The sequence below is a fragment of the Xenopus laevis genome, chromosome 1L (assembly GCF_017654675.1).
Source record: "Xenopus laevis strain J_2021 chromosome 1L, Xenopus_laevis_v10.1, whole genome shotgun sequence".
In the NCBI taxonomy this organism is placed as follows: Eukaryota; Metazoa; Chordata; class Amphibia; order Anura; family Pipidae; genus Xenopus; species Xenopus laevis.
Genome location: NC_054371.1, coordinates 170,434,119 through 170,455,855, shown reverse-complemented (window position 1 = coordinate 170,455,855; position 21,737 = coordinate 170,434,119). Strand labels below are relative to the sequence as shown.

The following is a 21,737-nucleotide window of genomic DNA, read 5'->3' as shown; positions in this document are numbered from 1 at the left end:
AGAACCTTGTCTATCTTTCACAGATGGCGGTTAAGGTGGCCATTCACAGCAGATATAGGCAGGCAGATTAAAAAATCACTTTGGGGCAAGGACAGCAGTAGCTCATTAATGAAAGCCTTGCCCTGACGCCCTGCATTCCCTTTATCATGTTGTTAAATTTTGGACTGCTTGTGAACCCATTTGACCTGCGGCACCTTGGAGAAAGTCTGCCATTTTGTTTTAGAACTAGGGATGCACCGAATCCAGGATTCGGTTTGGGATTTTACCAGGATTCGGCTTTTTCATCAGGATTTGGATTCGGCCGAATCCTTGTGCCTGGCCGAACTGAATCTGGATCCTAATTTGCATATGTAAATTAGGATGGGTAGGGCAATCACGTGACTTTTCGTCACAAAAGAATTTTTTTCCCACTTTTTCCTTTCCTGCCCCTAATTTGCATATGCAAATTAGGGGTCCGTATTCGGCCGAATCTTTCACAGAGGATTTGGGGATTCGGCGCATCCCCAGAACTGTGTTAACAGGATGTTCTTTAGCAATACATACACTTTTCCAAAAGTGATGATTCCCATTACATCTAATGCTATGCAAATGGGTTATGTAAGGACCAGGCATGTGCAACAGTGCTTAAAGTTGCAGCTGTCCTTTATGAAGTTTCTTAGCCACTGCATTAATGGAGTGGACGAGTAGGTCAGTGGTCCCTTTTTACAGAGGGTAACCCCACAATTATTTATCTGGTAGGGGGCTACATTAACTATTAATGAAATTTAAAATATTGGTTCTTGCCAAATAAATATATTTGGAAAACATGACATTCTTTTGTTAGGACTTTGCAAAAGATGAACATTCTGTTTAAAAAAATATTTTTCATTCCTGTAGTGTTGTTGAATTTCTTGAATGGAATAACAAGGATGTATTTAATGTTGTGAGATCCCTTTCTTCACTTTCTGTTCAGAAAAGGTGGCCTCTGTAATGGAACATGACTGCTGATGTACGTTTAGTATTGTGTTCAGCAGTTAGACTGTCAGGCATGTCTTATTGTGGCTTCTTGTTGTGTCAAGTATTCGCTGAATCAATCTGTATATGTAGCATGAAGGTAGGCTGGTGTGTTTGCTACCTTAGAAACTGTCAGGAAGAAAATAAACAGATAGACACTTGGGCAGGCAAAGTGTTGCACACAAAGGTGCATTTATTGGGGAAATTGTTAAGCAGTTTAATTTCTAGCAGATTATATTGCACAGAGCTATAAATATCATTGCCATCCCTGTGGATTCTCCTTATTTTTTTACTACATATCTGCCACCTTAAACTTCGATTTTATTTTTTTTTTCTGGTCTAGGGTTTTTTCGTGGGGAAACATATTTTTTGAGATTTATTATACCCCGAAGCTGCTAAATACGGGCGTCAAAAACAATAAATTTGTGTGATTTGCGTTTTTGCTCCATTTTATCTTTTCCCGACCTGACTTTTTTAAGTTATTTTATTCATAAATAAGATAAAATCATGGATGTGAGTTTGGTCGAGCTTGGTTTAAAAAAAAAAATAAGATAAACTTGAGTTTTAGTAAATAACCCCCTAAAAGTGTCCTACTGTCTGATGTGTGTGGCTCTTGAAAATGTAATATATGTACAACTTTATGGTAACATATGCCAGATAACATTTTTAGTACTGAATTTAAAATCTTCCTGGTCACTCAGACATACAGAAAAAACGCTTGTTATCTAGATGCTCGAGACCTGGGGTTTTCCAGATGGAGGATCTTTACATAATTTGAATTACCATAATTTATCTCTATTTAAATTTATACATTATGTCTGCTTAAATAAACCCAGCAAGTTTGTTCTGCCTCCAATCTGGTGATGCAGTTTATCTCTGACCAACAAGCTCACATTTTTTGAACTAAATCTTATGGAATAGATAAATCAAAACTATTTCGACAAGGGGGTTTGTGTGTTTCAAATAAATTGAGTGTAATCATGCACACAACTGAGCTGCTTTTTTCAATAAAATATTGTTGGTAACTAAACAGTAGTTGTTTTCATTCCATCACAGTGTGTTTTCTCAAGACTCTTTTCACCTGTTTCACTAGAGACTGAAGAAAGGAATTTGCTCATTAAAAGCTGCTTCTAAACATAGTAATATTTTAACAAGGAGATATTCTGGCAGCTTTAAATGTTGTACTCTATATACAATGTAGAACTTTACGGTAATTGGCAGGATCCTGTTTATTAAAAAATAACATGCTTGTCTGCTCAGGTATGTTAATTGCCCTCTCAGATCAACTTAGTGTCACATCCATCCTGTGAACCACCACTTATACAGCCAGTAGGTAGGAAATCGTCCTGCTTACACACTCATTGCTTTTAGCTTATTTTAGAGACTGTGTACAAGTCATACTTACTACTGAATGCCAAATTGTGTGATTCTTACACAGTACAAAGGTTGTTTTAAAATGTAGCCAAAAAGGTTTGTTTATATAGAAACTAAAAGGCTGTTTGGCCAAACAGCAGTATTGTTATGAGGATAAAGTGGTCTGGAAAAAACGGGTTTACATTTTTATAGGAGAAAAAAGAAGCTAAGCTGAAGAGGGGGTCCAGGGGCAAAATTATTAACTCTTTGTAATGCCACAGCTTGTAGAATATACCACCTTTGGACAAAGTGACCCTAAAGGATAAGAAAGCCTTTTATTTTAAAATCACCTAAAATTACTCCAAACAGTGCTTCACTGTCTCGGGTAGGTTCTGTAGTGCATAAATTCACCAGGCCACACGACAAGTGTAAACAGGGCAAGCCCTTAATTTTATTTGCAGATGTGCAACATCTTGGGGTGGAAGTCCCTTTGTCAACCATACAGATTGGCTAGTGGAAAAACATATATATATAGGCATTCGATCTTATTAGTGACATCACAGTTAGACAAGTGTCACGTAACCTGATTGGTACATCAACATTTCTACATGCTGGAAAGACAATACAAAGGTGTTTGCAAATAACAAGCTGTTAACCAAAGCTTCATCAGGTAGATATTGTATCACAAGCCACTCAACTGCGCCTCTCGGCTACTTTCTTGTCTAGAGTGAAACTCCACCCCTTATCTTATTGGCCCGAAAGTCAGCCAGATCTCGATCGGATGGGACTAAAAATCCTATCGGATCGCGGCCGCATCTGTTCGTTGATGCTGTCCCGCGATCCGACCGCCCAAAAAGCCACCGATCGGATCAGCCCATTATTGCCCACCTCAAGGTGGGCATATCGGGGAGAGATCCGCTCGTTTGTCGATCTCTCTGTGTATGGCCACCTTTATTCTCTCCAACTGTAAAGACCTCAAAGAGGTGTCTATTGCACCTGCTCACTGCTTCTGCATCTTTTTACCTAATGTGCTTAGAGATAACAAGCATAATGTGCATGCTTTGAGATGAGACATTAAAGGGGTGGTTCACCTTTAAGTTAACTTTAAGTATGTTACAGAATGGCCCATTCTAAGCAACTTTTCAGTTGGTTTTCATTATTTATATTTTATCATTTTTTAATTATTTTATATCTTCTAACTTTTTCTAGTTTGCAGATGGGTGTTGACCCCATCTAAAACACAAATGCTCTGTACAGTTACACATTTATTGTTATTGCTATTTTTTATGACATTAATAGTTTTCTTGGGTCAACTTACTGTTAGAAATCCGGTATTCTGTTGCCCTTTATGTATAGAGATCGAAAAGCCTTGAGTTTCTGTAAAACTATACATATTTGGCAATGTCATGTTCAAGATTCATGACTAATGATGAGCGGAGTTTTTTGCTGCAAAAATGATGCTCATAAACTCCAATGACAAAAAAAAATTTTTTTACGCCTATAGATTTTAATGCAAGTTTCGCTGTTTTGCGATTTTTTGGCAAAACTGGTCAGAATAGCCCATCAGTATTTGAGGATTTCTAAATCATTAATATTTAAAAAAAATAAATTACTATTTGTAATAAGTGTAATTTTTTAAGCTATGTGAAGTCCTATATCTTGTTCCATAATTACTATTAGAAACTTTCAGGCAGTTTTAAAAAGATTATTTTGTCTCGAAAAAAAAAACAATATGTAATTGTCCTGGGTAAGCCAAAAGGTCCCAAATGCACCAACAAAATAGGCTTTAAAGCCAACGAAGTGAAAAACTAGACTCTGGTACAAAAGGTTAAATGATGAGCTGCTGTTGATTCTGAAGCAGCATGTGCTGACATATTTCAGTGCACTCAAACATACAAAGACATTAAACTGCTTCTCATCTTCAACTTTCATTTGTGCATCCATGTGTAGATGAGAGTGAATAGTGACCTTCGTTCTAGGGTTGGAAACGTAGTGAAAAACTAAACTGGATCATTTTCAAATTGGGATCTTTTATAATGTTGGTGAGGAGCTTGTTGCTGCAAGCTGTTTACTTAAAGGGGAACTATCACGAAAATGAAAATTTTATATATGCTTCATCATACTGAAATAAGAATCTTTCTAAATACATTAAATTAAAAATTCTAGATGGTTTCTGAAATAATCAAGTTAATCTTCACTACTATTCTCTCTTCTTGCAAGTCAGATATTCATTGGAAGTTAAATCCAATATATCTTATAGGGGGGCTCCTTTTTCCTAGATGTATAAGAGCTCACTCTATTAAAATCACCAGAAATATGTCTCTCTACATGCAGGATATGTGCAAAAGGCAGTTATTTTGTTGGTACTGGAATCCTTTTTTGAATGAGCTCTAATTCATCTGCTAGGAATGGAAGCCCCCCAATAAGATATATTGGATCAATCATCTGACACCCAACTGCTGCTTGAAGACAGAAGGAAGATAAACAGATGCTGAGAGGGGGATAGTGAAGATAAACATGATTATTTCTGAAACAATGCAGAATATTTAAGTGATTGTACAGTAGAACCCCCATTTTACGTTTTTCAGGGGACCAGAACAAAAATTATGTAAAATCAGGAAAATGTATTATGCATAATATAGGAGGGACGACAAAACAACAATGTAAAATGAGGGAAAACTTAAAATCAGGTGATGTAAAACTGTATTTATAGAGTTTCTTATTTCAGTATGATGAAGCTTACATTAAATTTTCATTTTCGCAATAGTTCCCCTTTAATGGTTTGCTGACCACAGAAGTTTGGGTAATGGCACACTGCTTTTTCTCTGCTAACATCGATCTGGCCCATGTTGCAGAAGAACTGATAGGCAAAGCATCTGCTTGTCAATGCACATATGGCTTGAATCTCTGAAACTGTATTTCTCAAACGTCCCTTGGCAGCACAGGTACCAAAGGGTTAATGTCTTCTTCCCTCTAGGAGGCAGGATGACAGGAAAAAAACTGCAGGGCTGCTCCTCCTCTCCACGACATTAGCCCATCCCACTTTAGTTTTTTGTCATCCTGCTCCCAAGGAGGTAGGTAATTTTTTTCTCCCTTTATTTTTTCTAGAAATATCGCTTGTAAGGGGTATGCTTTTGCGCTGCCCTCATTATTTATACACGTTGGTGTTTGTGTGCGAGTGCAGCAGGCTTTTACGCTGCGGTTCACTTGTGTGTCATGCCTCACTAAGTTCAAAGCGAGCGCTATCTTAGACACAGCACACAGCAGGGCAAGGTATGCGGGGGCGCTACCATATTCCCTATAGAGTGACTCGGTCCTCTTGACAACGGCATGCTTCTGCGCTGCTATATGTTAAAATCATGGGAAGACATGCTTTCGCGCTGTTAATAGGCACAGACAGTAAAGGCATGCTATTGCGCTGCCACAGTCAAGTAAACGGTCGCATTGGGAGACCGGCGGTAGCATGGGACGGTCAGGGGGACGTGCGCACGCATGGCGTGATGACGTCATTGACGCGACAAGCGGTTTTCGCGCCGTTCCGTTGTTGCATAGCGCATTACTGCGCATCAGACAAAGAGGGCTTTCTTTCAGCTCGACTCTCTGCGACATTACCCTGACCGCTCCTCACTAACAAGGTAATCTTTTGCTTTACCTCTGGGGCTTTTTGGGTATACTCTGCTCCTTATCTGCTGCCTTCACTAAAATAGTGCCTTACCATTATGGAAGGGGAGACTACTTCTTCCTTGGGGCCCAGCCAAATGGGGGAACCAATTCAGCTGCCCCCCAAGAAACCCTCCAGCAAGCGGACTAAGTCCTCCGCCAGTGGCTCCTCAAAAAGACCCAGAATAGACGTCTCTCCTCCAGAAAGCAGTCCACCACCACCAGAAATGCCGGACTGGCTTAAGGATTTTCAAAAATCTTTTTTGGGGATGACTTCATCCATTGAAAAGCTGGCGACAGCTGCCATGCAAAAGCAAAAACCTACTAATACTGCTTTACATACTGCTCATCCGAGCACTTCAGAAACATGTCCTGAGTCTTCGGAAGAGGATCCATCCTTAGATCCTAATGACTCTGATTCGGATCAGTTAGACACAGCCTCACAACCTTCAAAAAGGTCACAAACTGAGGCGGTAGACGCACTGTTGGCTGATATGTTTATCACCTTAGACTTACAAGAAGAAACAAAGGAGATTAAAACCCTGGACAAACTTTTTGGCTCAGTTTCTAAACCACAGAGACATTTTCCAGTCCACGAAACAGTGGAGGAAGTGATAAAGAAAGAATGGAAATTTCCTGACCGAAAATTAGCCAGAGATAAGCGGTTGGATAATCTATACCCTTTTCAACAACAATATAAAGACAAATGGGATCAGGTTCCCAAGGTAGATGCTCCGGTGGCGCGACTCGCGAAACGAACAACTATTCCACTGGAAGATGGCACGTCTTTCAAAGACCCTATGGATCGAAAGACCGAAAGTCTGTTAAAGAATATTTTACTTCCACCACGTCAGCTTTCAAACCTACCATAGCTATGGCTTGTGTTGCACGAACACTTACTCTGTGGGCCCAGGAAGCCATACAGGAAGCTTCTGAGGAGGAATTCGACATGTCATCTCACCTGTCTAAGATGCTGAACGCTATTCATTACTTATGTGATGCGTCAATGGATTCGCTTCATCTACTCGCTAAATCATCAGCACTAGCAATCGCTGCTAGACGGGCATTGTGGCTAAAGCCATGGAGTGCAGATCCGGCCTCCAAAAAGAATCTTGTTTCGCTTCCATTTACTGGAACCACACTCTTCGGCAGTGAGCTGGACGCGATAATTTCAAAGATTTCAGGGGGTAAGAGCAATTTCTTACCCCAGGACAAGAGATCCAGGCCTCCACAGAATTCACAACGCTCGTTTCGATATTCCTACAACAAGCGTTTTCAACAGAATTTTTCGAGGAATTCGAGATCTAATACCGGGGCCAACTCTAAGGGTTTCCGGGGTTCTGGAAAGTCAACATGGAACCCACAACGTCGTCAAACCAAGACGACCACGGATAAACAAGATTCCTGATGCTTTAGCCGCCTCTATTCCTCAGGAGACGGTAGGGGGACGACTCCGTTTTTTCAAAGAGGCTTGGCTATCGAACACTTCAGACACATGGGTTCACAAAGTAATTACATACGGTTACGAACCTTTTTTCCAGCAACCTCCACCAACCAGATTTTTGAGATCCAGAATACCAACCAACCCGGACAAAAAGGCCGATTTCTTTCGCGCCATCCAGGAGATGCGAAAAAAGGAGGTCATCGTTCCAGTACCTACACACCAACGCAATCAAGGTTTTTATTCAAACCTTTTCATGGTTCCCAAAAAGGACGGTTCTCTGCGACCAGTCTTAGATCTAAAGAAACTGAATCGCTTTCTTCAGGTCCCTACTTTCAAGATGGAATCTCTGAGAGCAGTCATCGCCAATGTAGAACAGGGCGATTATTTCACCTCGATAGACTTAAAGGATGCCTATCTACACATCCCCATCCATCCACACTATCAAAGATTCCTGCGGTTTGCACTACCCAACGAGCATTTTCAGTTTCAAGCTCTTCCCTTCGGTCTGGCCACGGCACCGAGAATTTTCACCAAGGTCATGGCCAGTCTAGTGGCCTACATGAGGGAACAGCATCTAATCATTATCCCATATCTGGACGATCTCCTTCTCCGGGCTCCATCCAAAGAGATCGCACGACGACACACAGATACTTGCCAATTCATACTACAGCAACATGGGTGGATAATTCACCCAGCAAAGAGCTCTTTGTGTCCAGCCCAGTCCATAGTTTTTTTGGGGGCACTCTTCGATTCTCGAAGACACAGGGTGTTTCTCACTCAAGAAAAAATTCAAAAGCTGATCAAAGCGACTTTGTCGACCATTCACAAGTCAGAGATTTCCATAAGAAATGGAATGCATCTCTTGGGATTAATGACGGCATCGATAGATCTGGTACCTTACGCACAATTCCACATGAGACTGCTTCAACTGGAACTGCTGCGGAAATGGAACAGGTCACCAACAACACTCGACGGCAAAATTTGTCTGTCGCGAAACACCAAACAGTCCTTGTTTTGGTGGACACGGAAACAAAATCTGGCAGGGGGACGTGCATGTTCAGTAACAAACTCTCTCATGGTTACCACAGATGCGAGTCTAGCGGGTTGGGGAGGAGTTTTCCAGGACAAGACGGTACAGGGAAGATGGTCGCCAACAGAGGCTCAGCTGCCGATCAACGTCCTCGAACTTCGAGCTATCCGACACGCTCTAGTGCACTGGACCACGGTTCTGCACGGTTCCCCAGTAAAGATACAAACAGACAATGCTACCGCTGTAGCCTATCTAAATCATCAAGGCGGCACACACAGTCAAGCAGCCTGGAAAGAGGCAGCCAAGATACTTACCTGGGCAGAACAAACAGTCCCACAACTTTCTGCCATCTACATTCCAGGCCAGGACAACTGGGAAGCGGACTTTCTCAGTCGGCAGACTCTAGACCCAGGGGAATGGAAGCTGAACCGTCAGATATTCGTGCAGATTGCCAAGAAATGGGGATGGCCCCAAATCGATCTCATGGCATCGACGTTCAATCATCAGCTACCGATGTACTGCACACGGTACCGAGATTGCAGAGCCGCAGCAATAGATGCGCTGACTATCAACTGGAACTTCGATCTGGTTTATGTGTTTCCGCCACTACCAATGATTCACAAGGTTCTGAGAAAACTGAAGTTACACCATACCACAGCCATTGTAATAGCACCATATTGGCCCAGGAGGGCATGGTTTTCGGACTTGAAGAACATGTCCATAGCCGACCCCTGGAGACTACCACTGCGGGCGGACCTGTTGACCCAGGGTCCGTACCAACATCACAATCTGAGCATGCTTGCCCTGACGGCTTGGCTATTGAAGCCGCAATATGGTCACAAAAAGGTTTCTCTCACTCAGTAGTGCAGACTCTACTACAAGCCAGGAAGAAATCCACCAAGCGGTCATATCACAGGATTTGGAAGATATTCCTAGAGTGGTGCAACCGAAATCAGTTAAATCATACATTTCTACCTATCTCAGATTTATTGGATTTTCTGCAACAGGGCCTGGACAAGGGCCTGGCCACAAGTTCTCTCAAGGTCCAGGTATCGGCTCTTTCAATTTTGCTCCAACAACCTTTAGCTGAGCAAAAAGACGTAAAGACTTTTTTACAAGCCGCACAACATATACGTCCCCGTTGGCGTGCACCTACACCGCCATGGGACCTCACTCTGGTCTTGAACGCGCTTCAAAAGCCTCCTTTTGAACCCATGCATTCCATCAGTATAAAGTTGTTGTCTCTAAAAGTGGTATTCCTAGTAGCCATAGCATCTGCTAGGCGAGTTTCAGAACTGGCGGCTCTGTCTTGTCGACCGCCCTTATGTGTGATACACGAGGATAAAGTTGTACTTCGCACTCAACCTGAATTCATACCTAAGGTGGTATCTGACTACCACATAAATCAGGACATTGTCTTACCGTCGTTGTGCCCGAAGCCCAAAAATTCTAAAGAGAAGGCACTCCACACATTAGATGTTGTACGGGCAATCAAGTACTATCTACATAGAACTCAGGATTTCAGAAAATCCGAGACTCTTTTTGTTCTCTTTGGAGCGCCTCAACGAGGTAAACAAGCTAGTTCCGCGTCTCTCAGCAGATGGATCCGAGAGACAATCATTTTGGCTTACACAGCAAAAGGAAAACCAGCTCCTTTCAGAGTGACTGCACACTCTACAAGAGCACTGAGTACATCCTGGGCTCAAGCAAATCAGGCATCCGCAGATCAGATTTGTAGGGCGGCCACATGGTCATCAGTACACACGTTCACTAAATTTTATAAGTTCAATGTTTATGCCTCATCACAGGCGAGTTTTGGCCGCAAAGTTCTACAAGCGGCAGTTTTGTAAGAGTCTTCCCCTACTATAATGGAAGGCTTTATGTTCTGCTTTTTTGTTTTTCGAATTAATCAGTTGCTTCTCTTTTCTACAGTCTTTTTCTTATTTCACTGCCCTCCCTTCTGCTTTGGGACATAACCCTTTGGTACCTGTGCTGCCAAGGGACGTTTGAGAAAACAAGATTTGTGTACTCACCGATAAATCTGTTTCTCTAAGTCCCGAACAGGCAGCACAGGATGTTCCCGCCCTTTGCTGTATTAATTCCTTCTTATTTATGCTTGATAACAATAACTAAAGTGGGATGGGCTAATGTCGTGGAGAGGAGGAGCAGCCCTGCAGTTTTTTTCCTGTCATCCTGCCTCCTAGAGGGAAGAAGACATTAACCCTTTGGTACCTGTGCTGCCTGTTCGGGACTTAGAGAAACAGATTTATCGGTGAGTACACAAATCTTGTTTTTCTCACCAAAATCCACCCCATGCAAGGACCGGGTGGATGCTATGCCTGCGTGTGAATCAGTGAATACATTTCTTGCACTGGAGGAAAAAACACAGTATATGCCATTACTTATATATACCAATATATATATAGATATAGATATATATGTATATTTCCAATGATCAACATATGGTAGACTCACCTGTTCTGTAAATCCATATGTTTGCAATATTTCTGCAGTAGTAATATGTAATTGTCTGTTGTCCTAACACTATTGTTCTCCATCTGCAGGTTAACAGCATGACCTGTGATCTGTTACCAGAAGACACAATAATACCAACAACTGAATATCCTGTCACCGTAAGGTCACCGTACAGAGAATTCTCCCGGGAAGAGAGAGAGAAAAAGAAGAAAAAACGAAAAAAACACTCAAGGTCAAGATCTCGCTCTCCAAAACGCCATTATGAATCAAAGTCCAAGTCTCGATCCCATGAAAAAGTGAAACATTCCCTGCCCACTGCCTACAGAACAGTTAGACGATCTAGGTATGTATGAAGGCTGTCTCATTTTGCTTAATCATTTTGCAAAGCATTCTTTAAACAGTCATTAGGATTTCACTGCATTTCCCTTACTCCTGAGTGGGCCCTTAACCTCAATACATTTATGTTTATTTTAAAAATAGAACATATTTTATGTATTCTAAACTAAAACTAAATCCTTACAAAGGATTTAGCTAGAATTGCCCCTAATGGTTTCAGCTTACTGTACCAGAACCATATAATCATTTCAATACATTTAATCATTTTCAATACATTTTCAAAATCCTGAAGTCTGGATCCCATGGACATCACTAAAAGTTAGTTTTCTTTCCTAGTGACCCTTTGCGTTGGCCGTCTTTTTGTTGGTCTTTCTGCCTTCATTTTTGTCTTCAGCAAGTAAAATGCATGTTAAATTGGGTTGTCGTCAAATTTTTGGTTTTGGTTTTGGTACATGTTGATCTTGGTTTCATTTATCAAAAGAATATAATGCAAAATAGTATGCCCAGTACTATAGATATTTTCTGGCATAGTTTAGTCTGGCCTATTCTTGAGGTTTTCTCTTGAATGTTAATTCCATACTTTGGGTCAACTCCAGAAGTTTTACCTCCTTAATTCTTAAGGAAATAATGGGGAACTGCCTGCCCCTGACCATGTAAGGCGTTGGACTTGATGGACTTTGGTCTTTTTTCAACCCGATGTAACGACTTGTCAGTCAACTTTCCATTTTCTTTCAATCCCTTAAAAATGAGGGGACTAATCTTAAAAAGTGCTGTAATTCCATTAACCCAATTTGAATGTGAATACACTCTGGTCTACATCTTAGCCCATGTCCAAATAGTTATTGACCGAACTGTGATAGCCCATTTGGTCACGGTAACATACAGGGCCAGTGCAGTGGATAAAATACGCACATGTATAGCCAGATTTGTGTTTTGTCTGCAAAACCATTATTTTTCAATATTGTCCTGTTTTTCTGAAGATTTTGAGCCAATGTGTTTCTTTAACTTCAACACCTATTGACTAATGCAGCATAATGATGATGCTAGTGTAGGACTGAAAATAGCAAAGCAGTTACTCATAATTGTTCCTCGTCATAGATTTTACTAGTGAGTCAGAAGTGCAGCACATACAAATATGTCCTAACACTAGCAATACGCATGGAATTGGGCTGCTGAACCATTTTCAGTATTTTTTACTGTTATTGATTGACATGGTCTAAGCAACTTTTAGTTTATGTTCATCTACCTTGGCACCAAAAAATAAAATAGCTGCATAGCTTTCAATCTTGCAAATGTCTTCCTGGTTGATTGTCTAATTGAGCTCTAGCAACTACATGACAGTTCAAATTAAAGGTCTGATTACTCCGACCACACACTAAAAAAAAAAAAGTAGTAGTAAATTTATATTTGGTGGCAAAATTGCCCCTACGAAAATAAAGCCTGTAACCCAATCCTTTTGTCACCCATATTTTGTTTGCTTTGAACTCTGCATAGTTTAAATATACAGAAATGCTTCAACTTGAAATATTTAATCACTGTTCAGTGGTGTGTATATGTACCAAGTACTAGAAACAAACCTGTCTGTCATTAAAGAGCATTCACACAGTTCCAACTACAGTGAACATGATACTCTGGATTAAATCTCTGGACTCTGTAACACTCTCTCCTGAAGATGTAATGAGATCATTAACCTTTTCATTTAAGTGATACCGTCACTAAAAAGCTACTCTTCAAAATATTAATGTACATTAAAAGTTACCTATAGGTCATGTTGATTATTTTAGGCCAACAGGTCTGTTTTTTTAAGTAAGTGTTACTTGAAGTTACTAAACCTAATTGGCTAGGCTAAATGAGTAGTAAAATGTGTATTTTATTTAAATATAGCCTTTATTTCACAGAGCTATTTAGCTTCTTTATTTTATTAAATATCTCTGACCATAAGTTATGGTCATCATATTTGATGAGTTTGCTGCAGTGTTTAACTTAATTTGATTCGCTTACACTACAATTACTGTTTTACATAATCCCAGCAATTGGTAAAGATTGACCCTCTCTTCCTGCGTATTCACTGTCATTGAGTTCTTGTACCACTTTTTCTGGTTGATCCTTCTGTTTGATCTATTTTTAGTTTTCTTCAGCACATTGTAGTTGCCACTGTATTCAGGTAGTTTGCACATTGCCTTGCTCAATGAAATCATAGTAAATATATGTCTGTTAGCAATCAAGGGATGTATCAAAAATTGTTAGAAAACCTCTTAAACCCATTGCTGATTCTAACAAAAGGCAACAAATGTTAGTCATTTATTATGTGATATTTTGATTAAGAATTGAATCCATAAAACACACTCGCTTCCTATTAACTGATGGCTTTTTATGAATTCAGATCAAGGTCAAGATCCCCACGAAAACCTTCTCAGTCTGGGGAAAAGAGGAGAGAAGAAGAGAAGGACAGAGGTGTCCCAAGTGCTTACCGTTTTGGCCACAGCCCAGGCAACAGCAGAAAGCAAACCCAATCACGGTAAATTTGAAAACAACCTTTTGCTTTGTTTGTTCCAGTGCAATATTTTGTTGGTAATGTGATCAATACCTTAAAATGTAAATTCAATTATGCACCTTACTTACAGCAATTGTAATGGAAATTGAGCTGCTAATTTTATCTCTCTTTATTTCACACACGTTCAGTCAGCGCAGTGGAGCTCACGGGCGCCATCTTCTGGTGCTTCGGTATTCTTTGGGTCCCTTCGGCAATTTCCATTACTTTTGGCGCATGCACAGTTGTCACGAGCCGGAAGATTGCTCCAACTGCGCATGCACCAATACCACGCTTACATTACGAAGAATACCGAAGATGGAGCCTGTAAGCTTCGCTGAGCTGACTCTGCATGTGCGGTCAGTATTTCTAGAGGGGACACAATTCAGGGGTAACACTGTGCAGGGGGAGGCAGGGAGGGGGACTAGCGAAGGGGGGCCAGTGGGAACTTGACTAAAGGGGGTTTAGTTCTCATTTAAAACATTGGCCTATACTCTTGGGGGTTGCAGTGGGTAGTCTTGCGTCTGTGGAGACCCCTGTGAAAGGTGATTGCCTATATTAATTTTTGCAAAATGTACATCTGTAGCATCTTGCAGATTTCTAAAAAGCACAGGTAATGGTACAAGGGAACCAATACAGGTCTTCATAAATGTGCATGGATTCTATAATGTTCTTAATGTGTTTAACAATGCTCTTGTGGAAGTATGTGGAAGTATGGATTTTAGTGCTCAGCTGCACTATGCATGCATGCATGCATTCTGAGGCATAGTCAGCTTAATTTGATAATTATTAAAACATTCCTGACTGTCATGAAAGTGGTAAAAACACAAAATTGTGAATGCTTCTGGAGTCGGTTTGATTTTAGATAAAAACGAAGGGGCTTATTTATCAGTTGTTAGGTTTGTCTTCTTTCTATGGGGAGGTTTTAGTTAAATTCTGTAGCATGCAAATCAGTATGCAAATGTTGCAGAAACCACATGCAACCTTAACGGTTATATTTTTACCTTTATTGTACATGCTCTACTTTTTGTTCTGACATTTTTCAAACAGATGTATTTGGCTGTGCAGCGCCTCATAAAAAACTTCCTGCTGCCAATGTTGCTTGATATTTAGATATAGGTGTACATTAGTGTGTTAACCATAAATATCTATTTTCATAGGATTCGGATTCGGCCAAATCCTTGTACCTGGCCGAACCGAATCCTAATTTGCATTTGTAAATTAGGGGCAGGTAGGGAAATCAGATGACTTTTTGTCACAAAAGAAGAATTTTTTCCATATTTTCCTTTTTCTGCCCCTAATTTGCATATGCAAATTTGGATTTGGTTCAGTTTCACCAAGGATTCGGCCGAATCCCAAATAGTGGATTCGGTGCATCCCTATTTATTGGTACAACAGCTGCACCCTAAGGAACCCTAATTTCAACAGTTCTTTGCTTTACTGATTACTCAAATTCGAGTTATTGAGCAGTAAATAATACTGGCTAGTGATGAATGTCCTTGAGTTACTTTAAATGCTCGGACATTAGAATGAATCCACAGCCTTTCAACATGCAGACAAGTGTGTTGAAATGTAAACTAAATATCAAACTAGAATGAATAACTATTATATTGTATAAGTAGCACAGGTCCTGGCTCCTACCTAGACCTCAAGCACTTCACAGATCAGTGACCCACACTGGGTAAGGGCCTACCACCCAGATACATCACTAAGCACCATTTTAAACATTTAATTTACATGATATTCAAATATCAAATATTTTGTGTATTATAGGGGCAATAAAGACAAACGCCTAGGATAAACTTTAGCTTTCTTTTTATAGCTGTCCGCTAAAGTGATGCTAAATCCTTGTTACCCTGACAACCATTTCCTCATTCTTTGACATGATGGAGTATGTGCTTTGCAGTGGTACAGTATTTTAACCCCTGTGTATCCACAAATGGTTTTCACGAAGTTCACCTTAAACCTAATAAGCACAAAAAGTGCAATGAGCTCTACCACTTGCAGTACAGGTACCTAATCGTGTGTTACAGGGTTTGTTCAGTAACATTTGTCTGTTTTAGTTTGAAATTATCAAATGTTTGAAGTAAATATGGGATACTTAGAAAGTGTTGGGTTTACTGCCATTTATTAGGGCTAGTAAAATACAAACTTGTTAATGGGATGTGGATGGTTCAAGTGCCAGTAAGCCCCTTTTTTAACATTAGTTAAATGAACAAGGCTGGTGCTGATTTGCCGATTGTTTTTTTTATTTGGTTCATTAAACAGGGCAACATTTGAAATTGAAAATAAAGTAACATTCGCATATTTGGGAGATTTTGTCACTTGATATTTTGCTTTATGTGCAATTTAGAATATATTTTCGTGATGTCGTTTAGTGCAGATAACATGCACAGTTATTTGAATTAATAATGTGGAAATTTTGGATATAAGATGCTGTAGACTACACATTTTGCATGGATTTAAACAAAAAAAAACTGCTAGCAAAGATTTGCAGTCCAGTATAGACATTTGGAATAGAAATTCTGATTTCAAAATCATTAAGTACACAAATATATGGTTTTCTGATGTCAATGTACTGTTGGCAACATCATTAATTATATTATATGTTGTCTTTTTGCACATGTAGGAGATAGCATGCTGTAAAGTGTGATTTCAAGATCACTAACTTGGCAAATATTTGCCCCTTCTGATTATTGAATGTGTAATTTACCAAAATGTATAGTTTTCTGGGTTTAGCTTAGTGTTAGGGGCACTTTTGGCCATGCAATCTAAAGTATGCTCATTTTTGGTATGGTTGAAAATTTGGTATTGTACTGCTGCAAGGAATCTCCATTATCTCCTAATTTTCATGCATTTAAAAATCTTGTGTTGCTCAGGAGCTGACTGACCCCTCTGTTCCACACCTGTCCACATTGGCGTGAGGGCAATCTCAAAGTAAATTGCACAATTTTGGGTGGTCCCTCACTCCAATATGTATTGGGGTTCTTCTCAACAGAGTAATGGCACCGTCCAGGACACAGCACTTCCAAGATCAGCATAAAATAAACTCTGGAGAACCACAGCGAATTCAGTGTGTTTATTTCATCACAACATGTTTCAGATAAACATATCCTTCATCAGGTGCTAGCATGTTCTAATGAAATAAACACACTGAATTCGCTCTGGTTCTCCAGAGTTTATTTTATGGGAATCTCATAGAAAGGGACAAATGCTGCACCTATCATGGCAGCTGCAGTCGGGTTGTTTTCTGAAGTCTACCTACAGATCATTTAAGAACATATACGATTTGGACTGCGCGTGTGATGTAGTATTTGTGATCAAAGATATTTATTAGCTGTGTTGCAGCATATCTCAATTAAAAAGCAGCTTCTATTCACATAAACATGATGCCTCTTACTTAATCACCACTGTGTTTGATCTTGGCCCAGATAAGTGTTTCTCAGTAACCACCAAGAGTTTTCATTGGAATGCACATTTAAGGCTATATGAAGGACCTTTTATATGACACGCATTGTTTATACTGGAAAAAAGCATTATCAATGTGTGCAGATGCCCCATATTAATAGGAATGGTTGTTTAAGAAATGTCTCCTTTTCTGAAGCATAACCGCTTCAGAGGGTTTGTTTGCCTTTTTCTGGCTCAACTAGAGAAGTCCTGTTCCATACATTTGCACTTCTAGTTACTCATCCCTTCTGACTTCTCCTGGAATTATAATACTATACAGTGAATAATGTTAGGTTGATGAATAACGCAAATAATTGTATGTCTCGAAATATCAGAAAAAATTACAAAAGTTATGTCCGACAAATAGTAGTGACAGTCACCCATTGTTATCGTCAGTTAGGCAATACATGCAGGAGTATTATCATTATCATGACTAAATGCCCAATCGCCATGGCAGGAAAATCAACACCCGGTTCGAAAACAATACAAAACGAATATTCGTACTACTTTGTCATTGTGTCTATGGCCAGCTTTAGTAACACCAAGTTAGACTTGAAGAGACAATCTTGGTTTAAACATTTTGAAGTTTAAGGGTTATGTATTGAACAATACTATATTAGACTTCTGTTGACACAAAGCTTCCTCTGGTGTAAATGAGCTCAACTGACACTTAATGGGTTGGTTGCAGCATTATGAAACCAAGCCAATAAATGTTTTCTTGATAGATGAGACTCTTCTTTATGGCTTTGGCCCAAAGCATGTAGAAGGAGAAAACTTGGTTTGTCAGTGAGATGGGAGATAAAACATTTAGCCATACACAAGTCTCTGTCATGTGTTGCTGTAAACTGTCACTTCCATAAATATATGTATGCTACAAGGATGATGGCAGGATCACTATATTACATGGAGCTATATTATTTGGTGCCTTCTACTGCAAGTCACAATTACTTTGAAGGAACATTCACCCTTAACTCAGAGGATATTTTTTTCTCTGATTCGGATGAGATTTGTCTTTAGAGATGATCAGAGGTTTGCAGAGGCCAGTCAAGAATCATCCTGCCAAATAGAAAATTCCTTTGTGGAATTCATGCGGCTTCATATTTGTTATAATCAGAAAAAACAAGGTACTGGGAGATAAAAGAAGGGACACCTACTAATGCTGTGTCTTTCTTATCAAATGTAAAGAAAAAATATTTTGTACAGAATACAATCTGATGTTACATTTGATTGAGTAAACTAGATGTGGGTCATTTTTGCAAACAAAGCCTCAGGTATACACGTATCTCCAAACAAGTCACAGAATCCTATTGTTATAGTTTCTTTTATATCCATGCCATCCCAAATAACAGCATGTCTATCTTGCCTATATTCATTTCATTGGTAAAAAAAAACTGAGTAGTCAGTAGAAAATGAATCCTGATAGGAAACCTCCTCACCTAATCATCTGAATGGTGGAGGGCAAACTTTTAATTGGAAAACTTTATGACTTTTAAAATGTTTATCATCAAGTAATATATATATATATATATATATATATATATATATATATATATATATATATATATATATATATATATATATATATATATATATATATATATATATATATATATATATATATATATATATATATATATATATATATTACATTCATTTATTTTGATGACAGAATAGCCACATTAGGTATGTATGTATGTATATCATTGCATTATTATTCAAAGGTAGTGAAAGAGATAAGCATATTAAGGTAGGGAGATTCATCTATTAGTCAGATTGGATTATTGACCTGTACTTGCAGTTTACAGCTTGTTAAATGTTCCCACAGAATAAAGTCACATAATAACTTACTAGCCATGAGATGGAAATGGCTGTTATGTTTGTATGCTAGTAAATTTGCCTTAGGTTTTACCCAACTAAAGTGTAACCAAACCTGTGCTTGACCATGTCATTTCAGGGGTGGAGCTCAGGACAAGGATGGCCACATAGAGTCAGAAATTGTTTCTTCAGTGCAGAGCAAAATAACTCAGGTAAGTGAACATGCAAAAATAGTTTCTTGACCATCGGAGAAGAGATGGCTCAAACAATGCTGCATTATTTGTCATAAGTGTGCTAGCATGCTTAAAATACTATTGCTTTTATTAGCCTATGTTATTGTTGCCCAAAACTGCACACAGCAGTAACCACATCCCAGGGGATACATACAGTAGATAAAAAATCTATAAACTGCAATTGTGTTTTATTAGTGAGAGACTTTTGAATATCGGGGCTTGGCTCATAGTCATTGTTTTTAGCGCTAACATTTGTTTGATGCCGGTCTAGATATTGTACCCGTATGAACTGGCCACTGCTAACCTTCCAGAGATCAGGGGTTTATTTGCATATAGATTGTATGAGGGGAATATTGACATGGTAAACTTAACATACTTAATATATAAACATTTGTGTAGTAGTATGTATTTTAATAGTCCCTAAAATGTTAATTTTCTGTGTTCCTTTTAATGCCATAGTTCCTTAGTATCTTTAGGTGTATGCTCAATGTGGAATATGTGTTTCCCCTGTGCTTAGGCAGTAATTGGATATAATTGCTATAATTAGAATTGGCATTGACTCCCTTTTAATTGGCAGCTGTTCAACCCCCCCCCCCACCTTGTTTTATGTTGAAGAGAGATTCCCAAGTCCCAGAATCCATCACTTCAGCATGGATCAAGATGAGGCTGTGGTTGACAGGTCAACCCAATAATTCATTAATAGAAATAAAGAAGACCAAATGAAAAGTTGCTTAGATTTTTATAACATACTAAAAGTCAATTTAAGGGTGAACCACCCCTTTAAATTAAACAGTAAAGGAATGTTCATTATTTCACGTATCAATATCAACTTTGTGGAAGGGACAGTATGTGAACATTCAATATCATTTCAGCCATAGTCTGGGACAGCTGGCATATATCTCTCATCTCAGTGGGTTTTTGTAACTGACAACCCTCTCAAAGCATTTTATTCAGAACTTAGAGTTAACTTAGCTTATATATAGGTATCGCTCTCCAGCTATTAGTAAAAGAAGGGACAAGTCCCCTAAATCAGATGCTTACTAAGGATCATGGCAGTTGTCACGCAACAGTATAAATAGAAGTTGACCTCTGCCTTACAGCAAGTGACAGACAAGTTAATTGACCTGATCTGAGGAAATTGATCCTAGCATGTCTGAATGTGATAGGACCTCACTAAGGCAGAGACGGATGTGAACCATATATATGCCAACATTGCTTAGATGCTAAAGGGAATGTTAACCTGATTTATCAGAATTGCCTCACAAGATTCAATGCACTTTGAGGGATTTGCCTACCAAGCAGCCTCAGATCACCCAAAATCATTCTAAGGTGTCCCCTGTAGCCTCCCATTTTGTTGTTGGAATTGCATAAAAGTGCATTTTCAGACTGCAATTGCTCCAAAGCTCCAGTGTCAGCATTTGGATGTTTTTTCCATAATACAAGTTGGCAAGGAGCGATTTTGGGAACTTTTGCACAAGACTGATGTGCTGGAGTAAATGTCTAGTTGTCTTTTAAAAAAAACTACATGCAGTTAAGCAGAGCTTTTTCTTATTGTTTTGCAGGATCTCATGGCTAAAGTGAGGGCAATGCTTGCCGCCTCCAAAAACATGCGCAAGGATTCTTCGTGAGAACCTCTTCACATGTGAGTTTCCACCAGAAGTCTACATCCCAACAGGGAGACTGCTGTCTGTCAGGATGGATGGAATCGTCTGACTGCCTCCTTTTTATACACTGCTCACAGTAATGCAGTTTGATTTCCTTAGGGAAAAACTAATCAGTTGTTTGGTCAATTTTTCATTGACTTTTTTTTTTTTCGGTTCCTGTAATATTGGCCAGCAGTTTTCACTCTGTATATTTGTATATATTCAATTTCTGTTTCACTGTGCTTCAAATAAAATTAGAATACAAAAGTTGAGCAGTGATTTATTTATTGAAAGGACTCCATCAAATGCAAGCTTCAAACTGATTTGGGAAAAGAAGTTGGTGGCTCATGTCATTTCCATAACTTTTTTTTACAGAAGTTTCTTATAGGTGGAATTGAAATTACCTGAAAGCTGTACACGTAGCTAGAGAGAACTGTTACCCTACAGGATTTTCCACAGCCACTACCTTTACATTATTAGAAGTAAAATGATATTTGAATAACTGGAATAGAATTTAAAAATGTGTATTTTTTCCTACTGAAAGCAGTTACTGGTATGTCTTTTCTGCTTATAGACAGATGCAGATTTTACTGTTTTTCAGGAAAATTCACAATTAGTTTCGTCTGACTGTTACTGTCCTGGCCTATAGTTTCAGTTTGAAGTGTTTGGCTGACTAAGTGTACTTATTCTTGCCAATAACCTATAAAATATCTGCATAGGCAGGGCCTGTTTTAATGGGGGGTGATTGTGGCATATTTATTTTAAAAAAAGGGAAACG

The 21,737-nt window shown here is 39.2% G+C and overlaps 1 protein-coding gene across 1 annotated transcript in view; it reads left to right on the top strand.

Moving 5' to 3' along the window:
• sfswap.L (splicing factor SWAP L homeolog) overlaps positions 1-21,226 on the top strand; it is a 60,506-nt gene extending 39,280 nt beyond the window's left edge. The window contains exons 14-17 of the mRNA XM_018262420.2: positions 11,045-11,298; positions 13,675-13,809; positions 19,223-19,295; positions 20,879-21,226. Coding sequence (XP_018117909.1) covers positions 11,045-11,298; positions 13,675-13,809; positions 19,223-19,295; positions 20,879-20,944 — 528 coding nt within the window. The 3' untranslated portion in view covers positions 20,945-21,226. The remainder of the gene's footprint in view (positions 1-11,044; positions 11,299-13,674; positions 13,810-19,222; positions 19,296-20,878) is intronic.
• The last annotated feature ends 511 nt before the right edge of the window (positions 21,227-21,737 follow it).